Source organism: Eublepharis macularius, chromosome 15 (genome assembly GCF_028583425.1).
Source record: "Eublepharis macularius isolate TG4126 chromosome 15, MPM_Emac_v1.0, whole genome shotgun sequence".
NCBI classification, from domain to species: Eukaryota; Metazoa; Chordata; class Lepidosauria; order Squamata; family Eublepharidae; genus Eublepharis; species Eublepharis macularius.
The window spans coordinates 28946752-28974131 of record NC_072804.1 but is presented as its reverse complement, the minus strand read 5'-3'; the positions used below and the strand labels follow the sequence as shown (position 1 = coordinate 28974131).

General features: G+C 44.4%; 1 protein-coding gene across 3 annotated transcripts in view; it reads right to left on the bottom strand.

The window, feature by feature from the left end:
* The window catches only part of ZDHHC18 (zinc finger DHHC-type palmitoyltransferase 18), a 36107-nt gene extending 11770 nt beyond the window's left edge, over positions 1-24337 (bottom strand). For all 3 annotated transcript variants that reach the window (XM_054999831.1, XM_054999832.1, XM_054999833.1), the window contains exons 1-6: positions 23972-24337; positions 15355-15515; positions 12000-12149; positions 2602-2739; positions 2182-2230; positions 1503-1605 (exon numbers count right to left, since the gene is read on the bottom strand). In XM_054999831.1, the coding sequence (XP_054855806.1) occupies positions 1503-1605; positions 2182-2230; positions 2602-2739; positions 12000-12149; positions 15355-15515; positions 23972-24237 (867 nt within the window). In that variant the 5' untranslated portion in view covers positions 24238-24337. The remainder of the gene's footprint in view (positions 1-1502; positions 1606-2181; positions 2231-2601; positions 2740-11999; positions 12150-15354; positions 15516-23971) is intronic.
* Positions 24338-27380: the final 3043 nt, after the last annotated feature.

Here is a 27380-nt window from a genome sequence, read left to right as displayed (position 1 = left end):
CCTTCTACAGAGGAAAAAAAGTCCACGGAATACTAGGCAGCTGTACTTGCAAGAGGCTCAGGAATTCCCGAGTCAATGCTTCTTCTTGCTGTACAAAACATCTTCCTTCTCCCAACTTTGGCTGCACTCTGGCAAGATTCCTTTGACACACACCTCTCTTGAATAATCTTCCCTGTTGCCAACAGACACCAGGCATGATCAAATCTTCCTCATTAAAAAGTATTCTGTTACGTCACATGGCTGGCTTCTCATTGCTCACTTGCCTACCACCCCTTGGTTCAACAAGGTATTTTCACACTTTTAGATTTGGACATAAACCATAGTTAGCTGTGAGCTGTTACTGAATGTAATTGTAGACCAGTAACCAAATCAAGAATCTGTGATGAGGGCCTTGCTGTTTTTCCAGTGTTGCTCTGATTTATCTGTTGAGACAGATGTATAAACTCATTTGGACAATTTAATACTGAAAAAAATGGAAGGATTTACTAGCTACTGCTATGATTGCGGTAGCCGTCTCTGTTGTACAGTTGCCCCAAACCACCGCAAGGTAACCTCATCATATAACTTCCAACAACTGATTAAAACTTCCCTGTTTCCAAGACCCTTCTGTGGTTACTAACAATGTTTCATATCCACTAGTTACAGCAGCTATTTTGGCTCTTAGATTTTAACCTCCTTTAAACTTTACATATTGAGTTCTGCTGTTCAATGTTTTTAGTTCCTTTGACTTTAAATTGCTTTGAGTGCTTTCAACAGAAAAGTCACTAAAATGCCTATTTAAAAATAAATCTTTACAAGCAATGCGGAGATTTTACTCTTGTAAAGTCAGGATGAATAAAGATCAACATTCAGCTAAATGGTCAGTTAAAATAATTGATTTAAAATATTTGAAAAAATTGCTCCAATAGCCTAGGGGCAATCTTCTTAAAGGAGAAAGATGTCTGACGTGGGTACTTGCAAAAACTGTTAATTACAGGTAAAACCTGTTCTCTCCTTTACAAGGCAAAATGATGCAACACTGGTAGACATGTGAACACAAATAAAGACATTGTTTCTTTTGAACTGTCTATTTATATGTACATTCAAACAAATTTATTGACTAAAAGTTGTGTAATTAATCAACTAAGACACTGGCAGTGCAATCCTAAACAGAGTTACTCTGTTTCTAAGCCCACTGCAATGTTAACTGGGTGGGACCCTGTTGAAACATATTGGTTGGGAGTCACCAACCGGAGGTCAGAATCTTTTGGTTACAGATGCATATATTCATTTATACAGGTACTGTCAAGACCTAACCATCCATCTCACTGCAAAAACCTGTCTTTCCTGTGTTCCCTACACTGGAACCTTAAAATGGCCATTGCTCCAGAGATCAAATCCAATTACTGCAGTATTGTAATGGAAGAAGACATTTTAACTTCTTGCTTGCATGAGGTATCTGTTTAAAGCACTAGGTTGTTTGGACCTCTGAAAGGAGAGGCAAAAAAAAAATCCATACTCACATCTTCATTGGTTGTCAAGTTGGAGGCAACTAAGTAAGTGTGAAACCCTGAGAGGCCAAAAATAGACCAGACTGAGAAAAAGCAGATCACCAGTTCCAATATAGTGCAGGGAGAGTCAAGGAAGGACCTGGAAGTGTTATCCGGGAGAACTCATCTTCCCATATTCCCAGGGACAAAGCTCCTTTCCCTTAGTTTGCCATACCTCAGAAACTGATATGATCAGTTAATTGGAGCCCATGCAATAACCCAAGTTTAATAGCCGGGATCTCCAATTAAGCGATGCTGAATGGCAGGGCTGAAGACTACCCCAGGTTAGGCTGGCTTTTGAGTCTAGGTAAGTTTGAGGCCACTCGTTTGAGATGGCCTAGGATAGGTCTACATGCAGAGCAATTCTTGTTATCAGTCATAAGCCTCAAGCAGGTTGAAGTTTTTACCAAAGGAAAAGAAAACTTTGGGGGGGGGGGAAACCCTGTATAGTCCAAAGCAGGGATCTTCTTCGGTTCCTGCAAAGACAAATATCTGCTTTCTCTGCATGAGTGGCCAAAAGAGTTTGGCTATTCCCTGCTACGGGACACACAGAGAATTTCTCTCAGAGGCACTTTCATTAGCTCTTTTTTTCAGCCCAAAAATCGGGGGGGGGGGGGAGAAAAGGGACAACCAAAAGTTACTGAAAGGATATCTTGCTGGTGTTGCCTTCAAAGCAGTGATGAAGTCACTTCCCTGGGAACCTGCAAAGCAAAGAACATAAAGTGAAGAATATCAAGTTCCTCTCTCGAGCTAAGCAAAAACATAAAGTCAAAATAGTATTGATGACACAGTGACAACACAGGCCTCAAGGATCCCCTCCTCATACCCAGGATTGGAACTCAGGACGACAGAAAAAAGACAAATTTTGCACTAGCCCTAACCTAGCTAAGTTTTCCCCAATTTTTTTACAGCTCTACCTATCATGGCTGCCCAGGTCTCCAAAAAAACCTCCTCTTGAGATTGTATACGGAATACAGTTTTCCAAGACACACTGGTTTTTGCAGTATGCTTATTCGGTGTCCTACTGACACCCTTTTGGCCCAGAAAGCTTTTTCAGAAAACCTCTACTTACGTAGAGTGAGATGGGTGATGACACATGCAAAGATGAATGCTGTCAGGAAGGAGAGAGAGAGGATGAAGGCATAGAAGTATCGATAGTTGCGCTTCCCCACGCAGTTACCCACCCAAGGGCAATGGTGATCAAACCGCTCTGGGAAAATAAAAAGTAAAAAGAATAGTGTTATAGTGGTTTACATACAACATAGCCAAACGTAAGAAACTCTGCAAAGACTCAATGGTCACTAAAGCAGATGCCAGTCTTAGGCCGAGGACATCTTTCTGCTAATATACATACAGCAAGAGTAAAAAGAAAATAAACAGCAGAGGGAGATGCCAGCCATTTTAATTCACTGTGGCCTGAAAACAATGGGTGTCTCTTGGCCCCTCCAAGTGCAACACATTAGAATGGGGATACGGCAGGGCTCATTTCAAGGGGGAATGCACCAGAACGGCATTCTGGCAGTTCCCCCAAGTCAGGTGGCCCCACCCGCCTGACTTCAGAGCTGTTTAGGCCTCAAATGGGGCTAAAAGGGCCCGAATCTGGGCCAAAATGGCCTGGATCAGGTTGGTGCTGGGTGGGGAAACCTTCCCCCACCCAGCACCGACCCGATCCCGGCTGTTTCGTCCCTGATCCGAGCTGAAACAAGCCCAAAATGGTCATTTTGGGCCCATTTTGGCCTGGATCCGGGCTGAATGGGCCCGGATCAGGTCGGTGTTGGGCGGGGGAAGCCTCCACTGCCTGGCAGCACCCTGGCCCCAGTCATTTCAGCCCCGATCCTGGACCGAAAGGGCCCAAAAGAGTCATTTTTGGCTATTTTGGGCCTGTATCAGGGCCAAAACAGACCGGACCAGGTCAGTGCCAGGCAGGGGAGGGTTCCCCCTCCCGGCTCCAACCCGATCCAGGCCATTTCGGCTCTGATCTGGGCCTGAAAGGCCCAAAATGGCCACTTTTGGCCATTTTATGCTGGGATTGGGGCCGAAACGGCAGGGATTGGGTCAGTGCCGGGCAGGGGAAGCCTCCCCCTCCTCCCAGCACCAACCCAGTCCTGGCTATTTCAGCCCAGCTCTGGGCCGAAACAGGCTCAAAATGGCCATTTTGGCCCCATTCCTGCTCAGATCAGGGCCAGAACAGGGTGGGGGAATCGGGTGGGGGAACCCTCCCCTGCCTGGCACTGACCTGGTCCTGGCTCTCTCAGCCCTGATCTGGGCCCAAGCAGGGCCCAAATGGCCATTTTTGGCCATTTGTGGCCTGTTTCAGCCAGGATCAGGACCAAAACTGCCAGGATTGGGTCAGTGCCTGGCGGGGAACCCCTCCCCTCCCCTGCCCAGCACTGACCCTATCTGGCCCATTTTGGGCCTGATCCAGGCCAAAATGTGCCCAAAATGGCCATTTTGAGCCTGTTTCGGCCTGGATTGGGGCCCTGATTGGGCCACTGCCAGGTGGTGGGACACTCCCCCATCGCAGCAGCCAAATCCTGGCCGTTTCAGCCCGATTAAGGGGTGTGACATATGCTAATGAGTTACGCAAATGAGTTCCTGCAGCTCTTTTTCTACGAAATGACCCCTGGGATACAGTCATATTAGTTGGGGGACGGATAATCAGTATATACGTGAATTAGGCATATGGCCTTAACTCTCTGGGACCTTAGGTAAGAGACGCAACTCTGAATGTGATGAGCAAAAAGTCCATACAACTGGCTTTCTAAGCTTTTCAGCTAAGCGATTAGGGCATCTGGTTGGCCTGTGACCTAGACGTAGCCGTGTTGGTCTGTTGTAGCAAAACAAAACAAAAGCCTAATGGCAACTTAAAGACAAATAACATTTATTTCAATATGAACTTTTATGAGACATGTTGAGCCCTTGCCAAGACACAGGAAAATTCCTATCAACCTGAATAGACTGAAAAGGTTCAGCGGTTTACAAAGTATGTTGTTATTATTCCCACAACAATCACCCTGTGAAGTGGGTGAGGCTAAGTGCTCTGGAAGAGCTGTGACTGACCCAAGGTCACCCAGCTGGCTTCAAGTGGAGGAGTGGGGAATCAAACCCGGTTCTCCAGATTAGAGTTCCGTTGCTCTTAACCACTACACCAAACTGGCTCTCAAGGGCAATTTCTTATGCTACATTCCTGAACACACTCAATATATGTCTCTGGAAGTATTAGAAAGAGATTCACCTGTTCACCAAGTTATGTTTCTTATACAAACAAACTTCATGATATTAGAAAATGTATGCATAGAAAATGAAGTCAAGAATAAAGTCTTGGGGGTTTAATTAATAAGGCTGATAGGAGACTAAAGGAAAACTGATGAATACTATGGCTGATTCATGCTGCACAAGTCTGCATAGGAATAAAATAATAGTTCTGTAGGAAAAGAAATTCTCTTTGGATTCAGATCAGGCACATGTGCAGCAGGGACCCTCCAAACAGGTATTACCTCCTGTGCGAGAGAGAAAGAAAGCTTCGTCTCAGGCAGCACAGGCCACCCATCCACATAGCAAGTATTTATATTAAAAAGAAAAACGTTTTGCAGGTCTGCTGCAGGGTAAATTGGTCAACCTAATTTATCAGCCCTATTATTGTTGGAATGAAATAAAAAGGAAAAGTCCCCCTTCAGCTAGACTAACTGGTGACCACACAGGGATTTTAGCCTTCCTTGAGTCAGTGGGGCAACTCTTTATTAAACAACATCTTTACCTTACAGACAAGATACCTGTCACACAGGAGTTCTGTGGCTGGAACTCTAGACATATAATTTAGATTTAAAAGGCAGCTGTGGGGAAAGGCTCATGAGGGCAGCACTGAAGGAGAAAGCATTTTCTCTTCTCTTCCCCGCCCTGTCTGTGTCAATTCCCAGATCAGAAATGTCTCCTCCCCCAAGGTGCCTTAAGCTCCAAGAAGGAAGGAGAGAAAAGTATCTGTATTGTGCTTGTCTTAAAGGAGGGATGATAGTGGATTTTTAATGGGAAACAGCACAAAAAGAAAGGGAAGACGTCACCCCCGCCCTAATGCCAGGGCTTCAGTTCAGATTCTCCCTCCTTCCTATCACTGTTTTTAAGGGCTATGTTCTAATCTCACATTTCAATCACTCTGAATTCAAGCCTTCCCAACCCTAATCCAACATCCTAACCGTAACACCATGCTGGATCCTGAGCTATGGAGAACACAAGGGTAATAAAAGGAGTACTGGAATACCTGAACCCAAACTAATCCCCTTAAGACAGAACCTGTGGTAAATAGGTATAAGCACTTAATATGACTACTTTTCCCAAGAAGCAAAATGACAGAGCCTGGTACCAAGTTTGCACTAAAAAGAAAACAGAGCCAGCAACCTTCCTGATCAACAGTTACCTTCCCTGGAGATACACTTAAAGACTGGGGAGAGATAGGTGAAGGTTTCAACCCCAAAGACAACAAGCCCGTGTGGTGCAGTGGTTAGAATGTCAGACTAGGATCTGGGAGATCCAGGTTTGAATCCCTGCTCTACCATGGAAGCCTGCTGGGTAGCCTTGGGCCTGTCATTCACTCTCAGCTTAACCCACCTCACAGAGTAGATGTGAAGATCAAAGGGAAGAGAGGAGAATGATATATGCCACTTTGGGTCCTCATTGGGGAGAACGGCAGGGTCTAAATGAGGTAAATAAATTGCCAGAGCTGCCATTCCCGTGACACCCCTGTTGCTCCTCCAGTCTCACCAGTGAGGGGACCAGACAATCTCTCAAGAGCCGTATCTGGCACCAGGAGCTATGTTGCTGAGTCCTGGATTCAAGTGCTGGCTTGAGTGTAGGAAAGCCAGGTTGACATTTTCCCTTCGCCATCAAGCCCACTGGGGCACATCACTCTCCCTTAGCCTGGCTACTGCCAAGCCAAATGCAAACTGCAACTACATGTCAAAGGTAGATACAATCAGCACATGCTCCTGTCCATTGCAGGCTTTGGCTAATCTGCTGCTATTGATCTCATCAGGGACTCAAATAGTGAAAAAGGAAGAAAATTCACAGACATTGGTAGACTAAGGCTACTATCCTAATACTTTCCTGTAAGTTCCACAGAATAAAATGGGACTGACTTTCAAGTAGACCTGCTTAGAACTGCTCCAAGCGACATTCACAAGTCAAACAATGCACTTTAAAAGCAGGTTAACCATCATCTCTTGTCTCCATCCAAATCCAAAGATTAGAGTTTTGTGACAGTGCTAAAACTGTTGGAAAATGCAAGCTTCCCAAAGACCTATCTACCACATTTTTCTCCTGCCCCTCCTTCAAGGGGTTTGGGTGGTATACATAGTTCTCTCGTCCTTGTTTTATCCTGACAACAATCTTGTGAGGTAGGTTAGGCTGAGAGAGGGGGGGAGAGAGGGAGAGAGAAACTGTCACTGGAACAAGGTCTCCCATATAAATTTCATAGTGCGCTAAGATTTGAAAATGGCCGTCACAGAGTTTAGAGCCAAGCTACAAATGACAAATTACACGAGAACTGCACATGAAGGGAGCTGCAATGTTAACCAGGAAGCTGAGTTTTAAAAGAGATTGGAAGACTTTGTCAATTTTCCCTCTCTACAGAGCCTGGATGATTGCTCCTCAGAGGGTTTGTTAATTTTCTTTTGCCTCCCAAAGGCTCTGTCAGTTTCACCTCCCTTTCTAGGAAGTGAAGAGGAAATTAATAAACCCTCTGAGGGCTCTGTATAGAGGGGAAATTGACAAAGCCTTCTGATCTCTTTTAAAACTCAGCTTCCCGGCTAACATTGCGACTCCTTTCACCTGCAGTCCTTGCGTAATTTGTCATTTGTAGCTTGGCTTTTAGTCTGATGCTCTTAACCACTACAAACTGACTCAGGGTTTCTGGTGGAGAAAGGAATTAAACAAGCCTATAGCACAGACACATCTTAATTGTTTATGAAAGAGGGACAAGGAGATGTCTGGAGCAGATATATTTTCCTTAAGTATCAGAAGTCTCAATTAGTTCTTGTCTGCTTTCTAACCCTTTAACAGAAACTTCTTATGCTTCTTCCTATAACCATTAAGACTAAAAACCTGCTATATTACTCTCATCTTAAAGTAATTCTTATGAGCATTCTGCACCTTCTACCGTTTATAAAGTATATCTTTCATTTTACAGTAATACCATAATCCCGCCGATCACATGAGCCACAGACAAGGGATTAACAGCCTGAAGGTTCCCTATCACACCTATTACCCACTGGAACACTGGTGGCAGGCTGCCAGCCCAGCCCTAGATGTGGTAATTCTGTGTCAGTCAGTATATCAACTTAATATTAGGTGCAACTCCTCATCTGAGTCAAGTTCTTGAGTCAATTACTGAATTCACACTCTGCAACTTGCATGACTACACATGCAACTGGCTGACTAGAAAGGAAAATCTGTATTCAGGCTGAATTCTTGGAGGTTTACACACTAGAAGTACTTTTCACAGGCTCTGACATACTGCACTAACATTTCCCCAGGCAGGCAGACTTTTTTAAAAGAAAGAAAAATAGAAGTGCTCCAAATTCAGGAATCTACTTCAAGAAGCGGATTGTCTAATCAAGGCCTCCCTCACCCTGAAGCACCACATTTTGGCTAGAGTTTAGAAGCTTGGGCGTATCTGTAGTTTTGGTTCACGTCTTGATATGCCCTTTAAGGCATAATCCAACCTAGTATCATACAAAAGGAAAGCCACACCATTACAGTATCTCAGGAATGGAAGGAACTAGTTACTTCCCTCCTACTCTTTCCAATAGGTACTGGTCACTACCCCACTTCAAGGAACACCAGCACACCCAATAACTGCCCCACTGCTAGGAACATCAACACACCCAACTATTCAGTGACCCTGTCCCACACACACTTCTTCCCCTATCCCCCAGTCACTGTTCCTCAGTCAGGACACTGTGCCAGCATCAACATTCTGCATTAAGAAACTCATATTGTACAATCAAGCTATCCCACACATGCAAACACAAGCACATAGAAATATCTGTGTCTGATTCCAGATGAGTATATGTATTAACTGATTCTTCATTGCTTTCACTGCAGCCTTCTGGAAACTTAAAGGCAACTAATCTTTGTTTTTTTGTAGACTAGGGCAATTTGAAAAGGAGAGTATTGGGGTGACAAAAATAGGAAAACATATATTAGAGGATAGACATAGAAGCCACTGCAGACTTACTGTTCAGAACAACCACCTGCCTCCTAAAGGACCTGCCCAGCCCTGATCCAGTTTTCAAAACTGCGCCAAACACTACCCATACCCTTTTCAATTATTCTGTTCCAGAAGTGGTATTTTGTTTATTTACTTCATTTATACCTCGACCAACTCCCCAATGTGGACCCAAAGCAGCTTACATCATTCTCTCCTTCATTTTTATCCTCACAACAACCCTATGAAGTAGATCAGGCAGAGGGAGTGTGACTGGCCCAAGGTCACCCAGCAAGGTCTCCATGGCAGAGTGAGGATTCAAACCAGAGTCTCCCAGCTCCTAGCCTGACACTCTACCCCTACACCACACTGGCTCTTATGCAGTGGTTAGTGTTTCAGACTTGGGCCGATTCCAGATGACTAACCTTAAGTCGCTTCATGCCGCCCTCTTCCGGATCGCGACGGGGAAAATGCGAAATATCGCGTTTCCTCGCGCGAGTTTTGCGCGTCATCGTGCAAAACTCGCGCGAGGAAACACGATATTTCGCATTTTCCCCGTCACGATCCGGAAGAGGGCGGCATGAAGCGACTTAAGGTTAGTCATCTGGAATCGGCCCTAGACCAGGGAAGACAGGTTCAAACAACTATTCTTCTATTAAGTTCACTGGGTGACTCTGGGCCAGTCATTCTCTCTTGGCCTGATCTACCTCACAGAGGATAAAATGAGGAGTGGGGGTGGGGATAAAAAGATAATATTTGATAGAAAGCTAGGAAACAGAGGTTCTAGTAGGGGTATGCATAATGGAAAAAACGAGCTAAAAATGCACACAGAAAATGCTGGATCGGATTGTTAAAGCGGCTTTCGGAATGGTGAACCAAATCCAGGAAACGAAATTGTACGGAGTCCCTCCCACCAAAAAGTTTGTGTGCTTTCTTTCGTTCCTTCTAGCAGCAGGCAGGCATTGGGCTCGCCTTGCAGGGCAGCATCTTGTTTTCCTGAGCAGCATTTAACAATCAGATCTCAAAGGGAGAGAGAGATTACATTATTAATTAACTCTGTTGATGAGAAAGGGGACTGAGACCAACGAACGTGAACGCATCCCTCCCCCATCACTACCCAGGAAATGGCACTGTCTCCCTCTCTGCTAATTGGGTCCGTGCAAGGGGAGACCCTTCTCCCACTATCAACTCTGGAAATGTTTGGAAGGTATATTTCAATCATAGGTTGACATTTGAAAGACACTTCCATGGGAATAAGCACTGCTGATTAACATGGGACTTACATCTGAGCAGATCTGTTTAGGATTGTTCCACAGTCTTTCAGGGCTCTCGTTTTTCTGATTCAAATGGCGAAAGTGTACCTACTCCGCCCTTTCAAAAACAATCCTGCCTGCCCCCAAAACAAAAAGAAAACTTATGGGGAAAACATAAGTATGTTTGCGCGGGCAAGTGTGGGGATGAATTCAGATAGTTATTCTGCCTGCCTGCCCTTGGGTGATGAAGATTGGCAACAAGAACATCCTGTTTTGCAGTGGAATGCTGAGCATCAAAAGGAAAGATTTGGATTCACCCCTCACTGTGGGAACAAAACTACAAAGCATAAGGAAACAGCAGCAATGGGCAAGAACAGAATGCGAAAGAAATTATTGGCACTATAGAAAAAGAAAAAAGTGAACATGAAGCAGGATTGTTTTTAATGTTGCTGCACTGCACTGGCTGGAGCACTCTTCTATTTTGGAGCACTCTAGGGCCATTGCTCCACCCGCAAACACTTGCCTTCTATGGGGCTGTTGTTGTGTGTGTGTTATTGTGCTTGAGGAAAAACTCAGTGGATCAATGGTTTAGGCTCAGAGGGGGACTAATGGTTGATGCAATTTTTGATTAAGTGTGAAAACAGCTGCCCCAGAGCCTTGTCCCTCCACCTCCAAAAAGAACAGTGTACATTTGTGCATATGCAGCCAACGAGTGCACAATGGGCTGAAACTCATGAAAATGAAAAGCAAACAAACAACACCCCCCGCCACATCAGATCCAAGCCAGTACCAGCTCACCCAAAACAAACTTGTAATGGAATGGAATTATTCTTGAACCCCCAGGACCAAACTTAAAATGGAAATTTTCTTTGTGCACACCCCTAGCACACCCCTGCAAATTCCAAGCAATGTACCAGGCCTTGCACATGAGCAGCAAACCCACTGAATAGCACAACAAACATAGCTCTTCATGGAGTCTCAAAAGCTGACAGGCAGAAGCTGATACACAACATAATATCTAGTTATAGTTTAAATCCCTTCACAAATGTTATCACAGTAATCCTTACCACAGCCCTGTAATGCAGGCCAGTATTTGTAAGAGATGGAGGAGGACTAAGCAAGGCTTGTCTAAGGCCACCTACTAAAGTTTGTGGCCAAGAGATCTGAATCAGGGGCCTCCCGGATCAGAGTTCATTTGCTCTTGGCCACTCATCCTTTCTCCACATCCTTTCACCACCCAGAGGTCTGAATTTACATGAACAAACTCAACAAGCAAGCCATTCAAACACTGACATGGCTGGCAGCAATCCTCCTGCAACCATAGTGACTGGAGACAGAGCCAGTGCACTAAGGTAAGTGCAATAGCTCACATTATGTATACCCATGTGAGCACGTGCCTAGGTAAGGCTGGGACAGCTTAGGAAGAAAAGGGGGGGAAAAACCACACTGGACTCTTAGTTTCCATTGTCATTGCTGGATTTCTTTCGAGCAACTTGCCTTGCACCCAAGCATCAACTGGGTAATAAGAGAGAAAACCAAGCCGTTTTCTTCCAGTAACACACTCTCAGCCTAACCTACAAAAGGCTGTTGTTCTGAAGATACAACTGGAAGAAGGGAGAATGATGGAGTAAGCTGCTTTGGGTACCCATTGGGAAGAAAAGCGGAGCACAAGTATCTAAGTAAGTCATACACCAGAAATGACCAACACTGACTTTTAATGGGAAGAACACATCTGAAGTTCAAGAACTTCTGTGTTCAACTGAACACACACACAAAGTCGCCTTACACTGAGTCAGATTATTGGGTCTATGAAGGACGGTTTCGTCTACGCTTGACCAGCAGCAACTCTCTAGGGACTCGGGCATTTACATCCTGATCCTTTTCGCCAGGAGATGCCAGGGAATGAACCTGGGTTCCGCCACTGAGCCCCAGACCCTCTCTTAGGGAGGCAGAAAGATTTTTTTACACAGCAAAACATACAACTCTGATGGGCCACAGGAAGTCTCACCTGGAACTTACCTACACAGTTGTCACAGACACTGCAGTGGGAGGTCCTGGGAGGACGAAACATTTTGCAAGTGTAGCAGTATTTCAACTTTACCATGTATTTGTTTATAACAACTTCCATGGTGCGGGCTGGGGGTCGATAAGTAGAGGTGCCCAGGTTGTCTGCAAAACCAAAAACCCACATATTAGGCTCTTCCCTCAGTCAAGCCACAAGATTGGATAGCAAGCTAGTCAAGCCCCTGGTTCAAAGGCAGTACCCACAACACAACGTACATGACAAACTGCCCCCAACTGATGGTGACTGCATGCTATCTGGACTGCAGATGTGAAGACCCAGGGAAAAAGGGGGAGAAACAGAATGGGGGGGATTCCCATAAAATATCATCTCTTTGGGAATGAGGGAAAAGTTTTCAAGACAAGGTTTCCTCACTGAAAACGTGTAGCATGAAATGTTTTTTAAGTAGGATGATCTACAACATTAGATAGGAATTATCACCATGCATACAGTAGACCAGGGATTCCCAAACGTTTTGAGCCCTCAGGCACCTTAAAAATTCTGACACAGCATGGTAAGCGTGCTGCACAACGGTTGCCGTAAAGGTGGAGCCAGCTGTGCAATGGCTGCCATAGCTTATCTTCAGCCACACCGTGAAGATTCTTGTGTAGTGGTGGCAGCTGCTTCTGAAGCAACATTTTTAAAATTCTACACAGTCAATCAAATCTCCAATGGCCAATCAGAAGCCTTGCTGGACAAAAACTCCATCAAGCCCTTTCCGCTTTCTACAAACAAACACTTGGAGGGCACCAGGAAAGGTGATGGCAGGCACTATTTTGGAGACCCCCACTGTAGATACCATATTTTTAAACAGACCGCTGCCGGGTGCAGGAGCCCACGAGGGCACCTAGCGTCACCCCCCCCAGCGGCGCTCCCCACCTGCAGCGGCCCAATCTGGTGCCAATGGGGCCAGAAGGCCCTCTGCTGGGTGCAGGAGCCCTCCAGGGTGCCTGGCACTGCCTCCCCGTCAGTGCTCCCTGCCTGTGGCAGCCCAATCCATCCCCAACAGGGTTGGAATGGGCTGCCTGCCCCCCCTTGTGGCACTGGGGAGGGGGTAATGCCAGGCCCAGCCGCCTTGCCCTCCCCCCAACCAAACTGGGGCACAGCAGAGGCAGCAATGCCTGGCCTACCTGCCCTGCCCTTTCTAGAGCCCATTGTATTTTCCCCCCATGGGCTTTGTTACTAGTACACCATATTTTTAAAGATATATTTATTTTTTAAATATGTATATTTTTGGCAACAATTAACATCTATAATGTGTTTGATGATAAAGAATTCAGTGTTTTCACTGTTTATAATGTTTGATACCCAAATAGTCCTATTGTGACTGCAGGAGACCAGTTCTGTCAAAACAATACACTTTCTTATTTTACTACAGTATTTGGTTCCAGTTAAGTCCAGAAGCAAACAGGTAATCAGAACTGCATCAGAATAAGAGCAACGTGCAACTCTTTTTTTACTTATGGACGTTAAACTCCAAACTCAAATGCGCCCGGACAGCCAAGTTCCATCTCATACTTATACTTTGTTCTTTACCCTTCCATCTCTTTTCTAAAAATGCTTCCTTGTTGTCCTTTAAGTAGCAGTCCCATCCCTTTCAATCTATAACTGACAATTACATGCAAAAGATACCGCTTTAAACTTTGATACAGAGCATTAAGAGTGATCAGTCTACATATAGCAGAAAACTGTTCAGGCTCTCCAGATGACGGATTTGCAAAATCAGCAGATTCAGAATAGTAGGTATATGGGCTTCAGCCACAAAAGTGGGGGGGGGGGCATGGGAAAGGGGCTACACACACTCAGAAGCAAGATCCATTGAATCCAATGGAATGAATTCCCTAAGCAAGCCTGCCAAGGATGCCTTGGACCGGCATCTGAGATTCCTCAGGAGCTGAAATTTAGCAAATTGTTAAATAAGCCAGACTTCCATCTCTTAGACTTCTGCTTTACTGGCTCCACAATCTTGTATAATTATACAAGTTTTTGACAAAAGACATCCAGGACATTAACAGAAACAACAAGTGCAGAAAACAGATTCTCTCTTCCCTTATAAAGCACTTCTTGTGCAATAGCCTATTAAATCTGCCTAGAAAGGATCCTACGCCACAAAAAATGCTGGCCTGTTCATGTACACTGGCTTCAAAACCAAACTTCATGAAGCTTCCCAATCTGATTACCTGAAAGTGGTACTCAGTAATTACAAGCAAACATTGAATAGTTATTTGTAATCCAGTGCTATAATGTAAAACACTCTGCTTTTGACTGTCTCCTCTTTGTGCTCAGAACAAGAAAGAGAATGCTTAACTGGCCATACAAAAATAACCTAATCAATAAAAAAACAGCATTAGATCTTTTACTCAACTTCTGCCCGGCTCTTCAAGGAATTCACAGTTAATACTTCCAAGGCAGAAAGAGTTCAGACTCTGTTGCTCTCTACATTATAGAACCCAAGGGATGAGGAAAATATCTGAACCCACTTCCATTACTTTTGCAAGTCACACATATTTCTTTTCCCCGTGATAACTCTGTAGCTGGTCACTGCTCACTGAGCTGTAACTACTGAACTAAGGGAGTGACACATACTTTACTTGCAAAAGCCACAAGAAAACAACATGAGCGTTGCAGCAAGGAAGTGGAAGTGGAACTAGCAATGTTATCTAGTTGAGTCATTTGAGAAACTGGTCATGTTACCTATGACAGGTTAGGGTTTTTAAAAAAAAGGAAGTTAGAGGCATGCAATTGTGCTTCTTTAAAGAAAGAATATGTTGAAGAGTGACAGTCACCACTTTTAAGATCCTAAAGTGCTACTTCTCTCCCTAACATTGAGAAGTGGGCCACAAACTTTTCTATCACACTCCCTGAGCCAAAGGAACATTACTGTAATACTACTTCAGCTACTCTTTCAGAATTTTACAGTAGAGAAGACACCTTGTGCCAAACAAAAGTTCAGACTATCAGCACTCCTTGTCATAATACTGTTGCTGTGTGGACATCTTTTATCTTTCCCCTTCTGCTCTAGCATGCAGCACTCTGGCTCTGAAACAGAGGAAATGTTGCGATTGGACTACAGAAGTAACATCACAGGGGGCCTCCGATGCTCAGTGCCAAAACAGTTTCCACCAGAGGGCTTATGATATCAGAGGTCTTCCAAGGACTAAAATCAGGTGATCCTACTATCATCCTGACCCCCTTTATTTAAGAAATGAAGATGCATAAAAGAGGGTTCAGAATACCATCAGATAATTACTGCATTTGACAAAAAAACACACACATTGTTATAAGTAAAGAGTATGAGGACTAGAGCCTCACCAATCCATTTCTCCAGGTCTGCAGCTTCACTGGGGGTGGCTCTGGGCAGGATACCAGGGTCCCTGAAGCTGGTCTGCAGTAAACAGCTGATGACAAAAAAGAACAGGATGGCAGCGATGATGGGAATCGCCAGGGTCAAGTTACGAGCCAGGAAGGGACAGCTGAAAAGAAAACAATATACGGTTAACAGGGCCCCCCGTTCATTGGCACACAATCTTCATCCAGTGGCTAGTTTCTTCTTGCTGCACCTTTGTGAAGATTCTCTCCTTTTCACACTGTGGATCTTTAAGAACTGATAAACATGTTTTGGATGGCAGCAGCTGTCCTAGGCAAACAAGGACTTGTAGCCCAACTAGTGGATTGGTTCCTGTGGGGCTGCAACAGGGTATCTTGTGACATCAGCTCCTCTTCCAACAGTGCAAGCTACCAAGAGAATGAGGAAGAGGCAGTAATCTCCCCAGTTTCTTCTCCTCAGCACTCTACTCCTCACTCCATACTGGAGTGCATTTTATTCAAGAAGCTCCCCGAAGCTTCCTAGAGGATGTTTAGAAGCAACAAGCTGCATTAGGGCATGGGGAAGAAGAGAGACACAGATCTGCGCAGCCAACAACTTTAGCAAAATTTTCAATGGGATTCATTCAATTGTATATTCCTTAGTAAATTTTCCCTATCCCTACTGCGATATTACAATCTAAGTTTCCTTTATGCACTCCAAAGTTTTCTGCCCTCTACAAGCTGGAGATACAGCAGGATTTAAGTCCAGTGGCACTTTAGAGACCAACAAGATTTTCAGGGTATAAGCTTTTGAAAGTCAAAGCTCCCTTCTTCAGATACTTCAGAGAGATTTGACTCTCAAAAACTTATACCCTGAAAATCTTGTTGGTCCCTAAGGTGCTACTGGACTTAAATCCTACTGTTCTACTGCAGACTAACACAGCTACTTACATGAAGCTGGAGATACAGTTTGCTTCTCCCCTAAGATTCTTTATTCATCTTCACGTAAGTCCCTCCCAGTACAACCAACATTTACAACATAATCTCCGAACGTACTTAGGTCACATAGTGGATGAGCTACCAATTTTTTGCCTGTTACACACAAGACTGCCTCTATGATAATTAACTTACTAGCAATGTATGCACTCCCCTTTTAACATACAAAACGGTATACATTCATTACGTGATTTCTACCAGGGATAATCTTGTGAGGTAAGCCTTGATTCTGTTCTACTGAGAGTGGGAGAAAAGATTGTTATTTATTATGTTTATTAAATGTATATGCTGACCAGCTCAAGGCGGCTCACAAACTGAAACAATGCTACAGACTTGACAACATAAACACAAGTAATCAAACACAAGCTGGGGCATAAAACGAACATTAAACAACACTGAACAGTCTAAAATGATATTCCCAATCCAGTCCTGAGATTAGAAGCAGACCACAGAAACAACTTTAAAATATATGGAATCCCTCAGCTAAAAGCGTGAGTAAAAAAATTTTTTACCTAGTATGTGAAGGAAAGTAAAACAGGTGCTTGGTGAACCTCAAGGAGGAGATCACCCCAAGGGTGACTCCACTGAAAAAGCACCTCTGGTTGCAACCCAGGGCACCTCAGCGGGTGGGAGCAGAGCTTGAGAAGAGTGTTCTAACTGGCAGGCGGGACAGTACAGGAGAAGGTAATTCTTTGAGCATCCCTCTGCCCATCAGTACCTTAACGACAGTACCTTCTCCTCCATACCTCCCTTGTCAAAGGCCACTCAATGACCCTATGGCTGGGATGAAACCTTATCTACTGGTCTGGACCACAATGATTCACAAGTACTTGGCGCTGGGAAACAAAAGTAATATACTGGATTAGAATTGGCATAACTTCTCACAGCACTTCCTCTGGTCACCAAAACCATTTTAACGGTGAAATTTTCAGCACTGCAGCTCCCCATGTCCTCCTCTAAACAGCCACTGAGAGCTACACTCTCTAAGGCATGCGGGAGGGTCACATAAAGGAAGGAAGCAAAATCAAAATTAGAACTTTTTTAGAAGAACAGAAGCTTCATCTAGATTCAGAGTTGGCAATTGTATTTAAATCCTGACTTAAGGTTCCATATCATATTTTACAATTACAGCCACATTTGGGATAGAGGGAAAATTAACTGCGGAGAGACTACTGCTGGGTCTTGAGAGTTGTCGGGGTAACCATGGAATTCGTTTTGAAAGGAGAAGGGGGCAAGCAGCTGAAATGAGTAGAGAAGTGGGAGTATGCTATGCGTCGTGATAGAAATTAATACTATTTCTGTCCTGTTCTTCTGAAGAGAGAACAGGCTTGTTAAGGGTTGGGTTTATTCTTTAGAAAGCCACAAGGCTCTAGAAGAGACAGGGAATAAGCTAATGCCTATGCAGTTTGCAGTAAAAGTGCCAAAATGATTGTCAACTGACCAGAAAAAATGGCCTTGGGCACTCTTGTCCCTTTGAACAGCAGTTTAGTCTATAGAAATCACCAGATGGAAGCTTTTCACAGCGTAGAGATAAATGTTATCAGCTGCCAGTATCATCACATCAAGCCATTATTAGAGGCATATCGAGAAAAGATAGTTGAAAGCTCGGCAAACTGAAGCACTGGGAGAAATTCTGTGCAGACCTCCTGCCTCCTGACATGTTTATGGAGGACACTAGCAGCTCAAGTGTTAACCATATCTACTTGAAAGTCATCCCTACTGGTTTCAATTAGATTTACTTGCAAATAGCTTTGCCCAGTTTTTTTTTAATATAAAGTGCCCCAGGACTTTTTTTATTTCTTATACCCTGTCTTTCACTTTGGGCTCAAAGCTAAGTTGAGATGATCCCTAAACTCACTGCCTCAGATCCAGGATATATAGTTTATATATACAAATCAAGGCTGCTAAGGTTACTGCTCTTGAACCCCAGTATATTGACTGGAGAGAAAGAGAAAGCTCTGTAAGCCCAAGCCACACTACAGATACCACACCACATAAGCACCATCAGTGCCTCGTGTTCTGCATCTGTCCTTGCAACCTGGAAGGAGGATATAGAGATTCTCTTCTGCACATCAAGGCTATTAGGAACTCTGAAACAGAGGGTAAAGAGGAGGTGGCTTAAACTGTTACTAGAACGCAACACACCCTTCACCGCTGCAGAAGTCTGCCAGCACGATCACTCTCCCTTAGGAACAGCAGAAGACACATCCCCAGTTATACCAGAGAGAAGTAATTTGAACTGGCATCAACATCGGATCCACTTCTCAATTGTGGAAGAGATTCCAGAGACAAAGCCAGCTTAAGGGAGTTAATGTCAGCACAAAGAATAGTGCTAACAAGTCTCCAGAAACAAAGTGAACTTTTTTAAGAATATAGTGCCAAGGCTGAAGGGATTTGTGATGTGTATTGTGCAAACAATGTAGATTACAGGCTACCAGAGTAGTACACTGGTTGCCCATGCAGACACCACAGACCTACCACAGGAAGACAATGATAACACGCAGTATGCAAATCAGCTATGGTGCGGTGCTGACAATTAGGGGTTAGAACTGCTCCTGGCATACAGTGCAGCAGACACAACTACCACAACCATGACTGCACTCGTCTACCATGCATGTCGCATAGATTGTTTAAACCTGCAATATGAGACTTAAGCCATAGATTTGTGGTCATGCAGACGCAACCTATGATTCCACTTTCCAGGCTGAAGTTGCCCTGCTTACTGCATGAGAATCTGCTGTCAGGAACTGCAAGCACTGAACCTGAGGGCAAGACTTCTACAAATCCAATATTAAATAACCACCCCCAAAAAGGCAAGTTGACGACACAAGGGGCCAACACAGCACTCGGGGGGGGAAATACAGCTGCTTACGTAAGGAAAATGCCTTGACCTCCCCCTCTCCACTCCAGAAAAAGATTTTACTATTATAAGCACCAATAATCACAGAGACTCCAACACACACATGCAAGCTGCCCATATCCTTCCTGATATCCACACACAAGAGGATTAAAGGAATCTGATGCATCTCTCATGCTCAGCTGCAAAACCACACCAGATCAACATCAATGTCATCTGCTACTGCTGTCCCTGGATGTTCCTTTGAAGAAGGACATGAACTAAGCCTATGACATTCATCCCTCATGATTCTTACTCCCCATGCCTCCCCCAGTCCCCTTCCCCAAGAGGAGATAATATCAGTAGGAAGCTGCAGCCTCACTGGTCAAAGTACAAAAGATGCAAAATTTAACTGGGACTTTTAATATGGTGTCTTTCTGGAAAAAGCTTTCCAAGATGATTGCAAAGTGTGGCCGTGTTAGTCTGTTATAACCAAACAAAACACTGGACTTTTGATTTTATTTTTCTGGGAAAAGATCAAGTATCTGGGTGATCATAAAAGCATCTAGTATGGAAAGCTTAAAAGAAGCCTTAGAGGTACGCTAGAAATTAACAGCCTTATGATATGGCGGCCATATGGAGAATGCTGGGAAATGCCTGGCACAAGGCTGCTGATCAGTCATTTAACTGCTGCCAAACAGCTCTGCCAACCCAACCATATTGTACAGGCTGATGCACACCATGAGTTGGTACATAGTACTTTGCTCGCAACACGACACAGTAGAGAAAGTTCCATGCGGCCTCTACACAGCCACACGTATTGAAAAGCAGCTCAAATTCTCAGAATTTCTACAACAGGCAGATGTTTGCCTGCCTCCACAAGGATGCTAACATGGTTTAAAACACAGTCTCATCATGCATGCAAGCTCAAAATAGCTTAAAAGAGCTGAGGTTACATCAAACAATGATCTAGAGATTATACAGTGCTAAAACAGCCCATCTAGATCTTCAAGAAATATGAGAGTTAGAGGAGTGAATATTCTAGCAAGAACACATAAAGAGTGCCCTTTTGCATAGTTTCTAGACAACTCGGGGTATGAAGAGGGATTTGGAAGCAGCTTGTACTCCCAAGCTTGCAAAATTAGTCAACTGCTTGAATGGTTGTATAATTTACGCTAAGATAAACCCTGAAGTCATTGCAACCATAATTTCTTGACAATCAATAAGGAAGTCAGCTTTCTCCGTCTCATGTCATCTCACAGAAACTAATGGTGAAAATAGACGAATGGTCTATTTGAAGGGCACATGGCAGGAGGAAAGATGAAGTATTCAACCTCTCTTTCCTTCCACTTCATAGAAGAGCAAGAACCAGGTCCAATAGCATCTTAAAGACCAACTAGATTTCCAAGGTATGAGTTTTTGAGAACCAAAGCTCCCTTCATCAGATATGAAGAGCATAAAAAGGAAGGAGACTTTATAATCTGGGGGAGGGGTATTGTAAATTTGTGTGGCAGAAAGCTAGCTATAATACATTCTGTAATTAATAGAGTGAGGTGCAGCATGCAGAAAATCAGCATCTGTAACTCCCCCTGAAACTATCTTCATGCAAAAAGGCTCTCTTCTTCCTACCTCAGAACCCCAAGAGCCTTGTAAAATGCATACACACATTCCAGAGTTCTCCTATCATGCAGTACTCCGAGGTTTGAGGAGTTTCTGAACCTTAAGAAATGCATGAAGTCCTCATACCCAGAAAGCAAGGAGCAATGAGGATGGCTGGATCCCATTTCCAAGGTGAAATACTACTCCTACATCCAAAATGGCATTTATTTGGATGCCCTAATCAGGCAGAAACAGAACCAAGGGTGGCCAAAGTCTCAAATTCCCCACCCGTGGTCTGACGGGGTGGGTAATGAAGGATAAACCAGCAGGGAAGGGAGCCAGAAAGGGGATACAGGGAAGCAGGAGATGTTATTGAAGCCTACCTTTCCTGATAAGGAGACATGCTGGGATGATCATGTGCCCCTAAGTCTAGGCAATGAGATGCTGGATTAAGCTGAACTTTTTGATGGCCCTATTTTGCAGAGGGGGAAGAGAAGGAAGAGAGATGAGCCCTAGCAAAAAGCTGGACCAAGGGCCACACAAACACAGCATGAAAGCAGCAGTCCCCTCCCGTGTGGGCTTGTCCCCAGCAGGCCCTGTTCAGAGGTATACGCCCTCCAAACAGGGAGGTTCCCATTTATCTTACTCTGAGCAGCCAATCTGGAGAGCCAGTTTGGTGTAGTGGTTAAGAAGAGTGTGGGAGTCTAATCTGGATGAACCTGGTTTAATTCCCCACTCCTCCACCTGAAGCCAGCTGGGTGACCTTGGGTTAGTCGCAGCTTCTAGGAGCTCTCTCAGCCCCACCCACCTCACAAGGTGTTTGTTGTGGGGATAATAATAACATACTTTGTAAACCGCTCGGAGTGGGTGTTAAGTTGTCCCGAAAGGCGGTAAATAAATCAAGTATTATTATTATATTATAAACACTTGCCCCTTTCCCCACACTTTAAACAGGTGGGGGTGGGAGGCTGTATCACCAAGACAAAATATTAGGGACCCACAGATATTGTTGGGAAAAGAGTTTGATATAACCAGGAGCCTTTCCAAAGGTGAATTTAATCTGCAGAATTCTTTCCCCTTTGAGGTCAGGTTGGCCCACACCTTATCTTCCTTTTAGAAGAAAGTAAAAACCTCTTCACTGTATTGTGTCTCTTCTGTTTGACTTTACTTGACAGTTTTGAAGCTTTTGTGCAGTAGTGCTGATTTTGTTTCAAACTTGATTACTTTTTCATTATATATTGCTAAGGAAAATGTATTTTTATCATAATTAATGAAAAGAATCATTTTTATTTTGTTACTTAAGAGAAGCAAAGTCCTTTTTTTCACTGTGCCTTTTCCTGCCTGAACCAAAACGTGGCCGTTCTGAATCTAACCCTATACTATTTTATTTATTATTTGTGGTTCTGTTTGCTTGTGTTCTTGCTACTAAATTGATGCTTTAGTTATTACTTTATTGTTTATATAACACCGCCATCAATGCCCATTGTGGTTTACAGAGTACAGGAAAACAAGTTCCTGCCCTCAGAAGAGACTGCAATCTAAAAATTTAAACAAAGGAGACAATAAAAGGAGATAGGGGGCAGGGGTAAACAAGAGAATGCATTCCAACTATAACTAAAATTGAAGACACATCTGCACTGTACAACTCAGGAAGGCTGAAATATGATTTTAAGTCAACCCTCATGCGTAGCTATCAATCAATCTAGAAGCCCATATGAACCCATGAAGCTGCCTTATACAGAGTCAGACCATTGGTCTATCAATATCAGTCTTGCCTACTTATGACTGGAAGTAATTTCAAGGGCCTCAGGTGGGAAACTTTTATGTCACTCGACTACCTGATCCTTTTAAACAAGATATGCTAGGGACTGAAGCAGAGACCCTCTCTGCATGCAAAAGAGATGCTCTACTCCCCTATAAATGCAAGAAAACATGGGTGATATTCCAGATTTCAATTTCCCTCATTTTCTCCTAGAAACCTTGTATAGTAGGCTGAGAAAAAATGGCTGGTCCAAGGTTCATGGTAGAATGGGGATTTGAACCCAGATCTCCCCGGTATCTTAATCCAACATTTCTGATGGTATGCAGTGGTGGGCATAACAGGACAAGAAGAAAGAGCCCTTCACATGACAACTGACGCTCCTTTTCCTGTTTGATCCAAAACCTAAACATTTTGGAACCTGACATTACAATTTTGTGGCTTTGCTTTCTTACATCTTTCCTATTAATACTGACACAATGATTATTTTATTCTAATCTTTACTATGAATTTGACATTTTAATGATTGTATTACAATTCCTTACTACTGAAGTTTATATGGTCATTTTATTCTATTTCTATTACTCTATTTCTTATTATTATTACTATTTACTCTTATTCTATTTCTTACTATTTATACAGCAGCACCAGTGCCCAACCATTTTTATGATTTTTTTGAGAAATGTTAACAGTTAAGAAGCAAGGTAGCAACAATGCATTGGTTAGAGTGTCAGGCTAGGATCTGGGTCAACTAGGTTTAAATCCCTGCTCTGCTACAGTTGTTTGCTGGGTGACCCTGGCCCAGTCAAACACTCTCAGCTTAATTTTCCTTACTAAGTTGTTACAGAAATGAGGTGGAGAAGAGGAGAACTGAACAATGGAAGTGCAATCCTAAGAAGAGTTACTCCAGTCTAAGCCCACTGAAATCAATGGGCTTAGACTGGAGTAACTCTGTTTAGGATTGCACTTAGAGGCCCAATTAGGGAGAAAAACAGGATGTATAAATAAAATAAGTAAACTAGAATCTGCAAGTCCCAGGTCCAAATCCCCACCCTGCCATGTAAGCTTGCTGTGTGACCTTGGACCAGTCATTGATACCTACCTTACAAGGGTTTTGTGAACATAACAATGAATGAACACACACACACACACACACACACACACAGTTTCTTGGAGGAAGGGCGGGGTAAAAATGTATTAAGTAAATGAGAAAAATTACAGTCCCCTCTCGCTATGATGCTCACTGAGTGCCTTGAGGCCAGCCATTTTTCCTCTCAACCTCGCCTACCTCGCAGGGCTGTGGTAAGGATGAAATAGAGAAGAATGTTGTAAGTCGCCTTGGGTCCCACGGGGGTACAACTACCAAAACAAACAAAACACCCGGCGGGGGAGCCCTCCCTCCGCTCCCCGAGGCGGCTCCGAGGCTCACTCACTCGAAGGCGAAGAAGAGGCCGCTGGTGACCACGATGAGGCCGAGCGTGAGGAGGAAGACGCCGCTGTGCCGGGCCAGCATGAGGCGGCCGCCGCAGTAGAAGCGGTTGCGCCCGGGGAAGACCTCCCATTTGCGGCGCTGGCGACCGGCCGGGGTCGCGGCGTTGGCGGCGGCGACCGCAACCGAGACCGCCCCGGGGGGCTCCGCCGAGGAGGGCGGGGCGGCCGGGGTGCCCGGCGGAATCTGCCGGTATTCGCATTCCTTCATGGCGCTGACGGCGATGGCTGGGCCCTCCCGCAGACCCTACCGAGCGGCACCGCCAGGACCGCCCGGCAGGCAAGAAAGCAGGCAGGCAGGGCTTCGCGGCCCCGCCCCGGCCCACCGGCGGAGGGAGAGGCAGCCAACGGGAACCGGCGCCACCCGGCCCCCTCGCCCTCCACTGCCGGCGCCGCCGCCGACTCAGGCCTCCCGCCGCAGCGCCCCCCTCAGCTTCGCTGGCCGGGAGTCCCCATTGCAGCCTCTCCCGCCAAAAGTCCCTCGGGGGAAAGATCCGACGCGATTCTCTCTCTCCCAAAGTGGCTGCTCCAAACCCGCGCCTTTCCTCCTCACGTAGGGTCGGGGGGCATCGAGGGGAAGGGGATATAAGGGAGGAAACGACCTTATGCCAGCCCTTTTGAATTGGGGTAGGGTGAACACGCAGGATTTCAGGCAGTTCTTCACTTGCAAATGTACTCTTACTTATTTTGTGCATTTAAGGGGGGGGAAATTGGACCTTCCTCTGAGGAGATCGGGAGCCTCGCCTCGTTCCCGCTTCCATTTCACCCTCACAACCTACCTGAGATAGGTTAGGCTTCAGACACTGGGAGTGCCTGGGCCAAGCTTAACCGCATGGGCGGGGTGGGGGCCGGGGGGGGGTTAAATTATTATTAATCGTCATTTGAAGACAGAGTGATTCGACCAAGTTTCATAGTACAGGAGATTTTATCATCATCATCATCAGTCATTATTCGTTTGTAGTCTACCTTTCTCACTGAGACCCAAAGTGGATAAGTATGATAAAATCACTTTTCAGTCTGTCCGTAGGCGGGTTACAAAATATAGTAACATTAGGCAATCAGAAGATCACAATATATAAATACATTTTAATCTAACTGCTATGATTCCTGTTAAAACAACCCAACGTAATTGGACTAGGATTCTAAAACGAGGGGAGGGCAGAACTTGTGCAAACATCTGTTTAAGGCAACAGAACATTCAGTGTAGGAAGGACTTCATCCCTATTAAAGTCACATCCAGCACATCCCAGCTTTTCTCCCAAAACAAGAAAGCCCACCTGAACAATTCTGTTTTGCACATTTTGCAAAAAGAGAGATGCATGAGGGGGCCAGCCTCTCCCAGACCCAGTTCTGCAACCACACCACCACCACCACCCTATTTCTAATGCAGTAGGTAGTAATGGGGAAACATAATAGGGGGCAGGAAGCACACAGGCTTTTTAGGCAGCCCTGCTCCCCTCTTGCTATAGCTTCTGACAAGCAACGGAGTGGAGGAGAATTATTCTATAGTCTTGCCTTTGTGGGCATTTTTGTCCAGTTCTGTAACCATAGTCCTACCAAATTGCTTATTGGAGGTTCTTGCTGTTTGCTTGAATTTTTATATTTCGTAGTTGATCTTGAGTCTCAATAAGAAGGGCAGGCCGTAAATGAAAAAGTGGTACTCAGCAAACAGGAATCCGAACTCATCTCATGGACCTGGCTGATAGCCACTAGGCACAAAATTTTGCAAAGCAAGAACATTTGGTGGTACACAAAAGCTTCGTCTGAAATAAGTTTTGATAGTCTTTAGTCTGGATTTGTTCAATTTTGCTACAAGAGATTAAAATTGCTACCCCTCTGCAATTATCATCCAGCACCAGGGGCCTGTATGCTGGATCTGTTCCAGACGCATATATCATAAATATAATTAAATAAATAATAGTTGCTTTGTCTTTGTCCTCATTTGACTTTTACTTGCGGGAGAGTTGTCCCAGATAATTCTGCATACATAGTGAGCAGTTGAGGATTAAAGGTTAAGAAAAATGGCTCTAATTTGTTCATTTAAGGCTGTTTCCAGACACATTGGTTAATGCACTTTAGCAATCCTTTGGATTTTTTGTTTCACACACAAAACCCGTTCCAAATGATCACTAAAGAGCATCGGAAGTACATTATACAATGTACGTGGAAGCAGCCTAAGTATCTCTATCCTGCTCCCTCACCCCGGACTCAAAGTAGCTTAAAAACACAAAAATAAAATTTAGACCAAGAGAAAAAAATGTGCAGACAATTCTTAACTCTAGTTGGTCGAGGATTCACTAGGCTGGCTCACTTAGGGCCATACAAGCCATGATCCCAGAGTTCTTTGCCTTGCACCTCAAGGCATGCACTGGTTTAAATACCTGTTAACAGGGCAGAAAACTCAGATCTAATTCAGGTAGCAGACATATTTCCAAGAACTCCACTCCCTACAGTTTTCTTGTATAGTCCTGCAGATGGGAGGGAAAGGGCACCGTGATCCACTCAGCAGCCAGTCAGGAGCTGCATGCAGAGTGCATCTTCTCCCTCCCAACTAAGATGCACCTGCCATCAAACTGATCAACTGCAAGGAACTTGCTTTCCTTTTTCCTCCTCTGCAGCCATCCATTGGTTGGTGGTTACAGAACACTATTATTTTAGCATTTATACAGCACTTTCAGTGTTCCAGGGGCTTCACTTAGATTTGGGAAGGGCAGAAACAGAGATCCAAGAGTTGCTGAGCAGTTGAATCCTTTTACTCTGGGCAAGCATTTGCTCTACACACCTGCACAGTTCTATCAGTAGCGAAATGCTAAAGTGGGGTTGCGTGGAATATTCCAAGAAATTCAATTTTCTTAATGATTTCCTCTCACATGTATTTAAAAACATTTATGTAAGGCATTCAGAGCTGAAGCAGCAATGGTACAGTGACAGAGCCTTAATGTATAAATCAATATGAAAAGAAGGGACCCATTTTGCACACAAGGGCCCAGTTTCTGTTGCTGGCATCTCTACGAATGGAAGGCCAAAGAGCTGTTATGCATTAGAATAAACTGCTGGGAAGTCTACTTCAAACAAAGTCTGAAATAGAGCCTACATGCCAAATAAACTGAATATGAGGCAAACCCTAATCTACCCTTCAGTAAAATCTGCAGAATTATTGTATGGGACTGATTTGTAGGGTACCAACACCCAAGTAAATAATGTGACTGGATATTCTACCAATCTTTTTTTGCTAATTGTCAGTTTTTCAACTTTTACTCAACGTGCATGAAGAAGCAAATGAACCCACTAAGGTACAACTGAGAAAATATTACTTGATTTTTAATAGAAAGCTTGCTTACCAAAGAGTGCTTG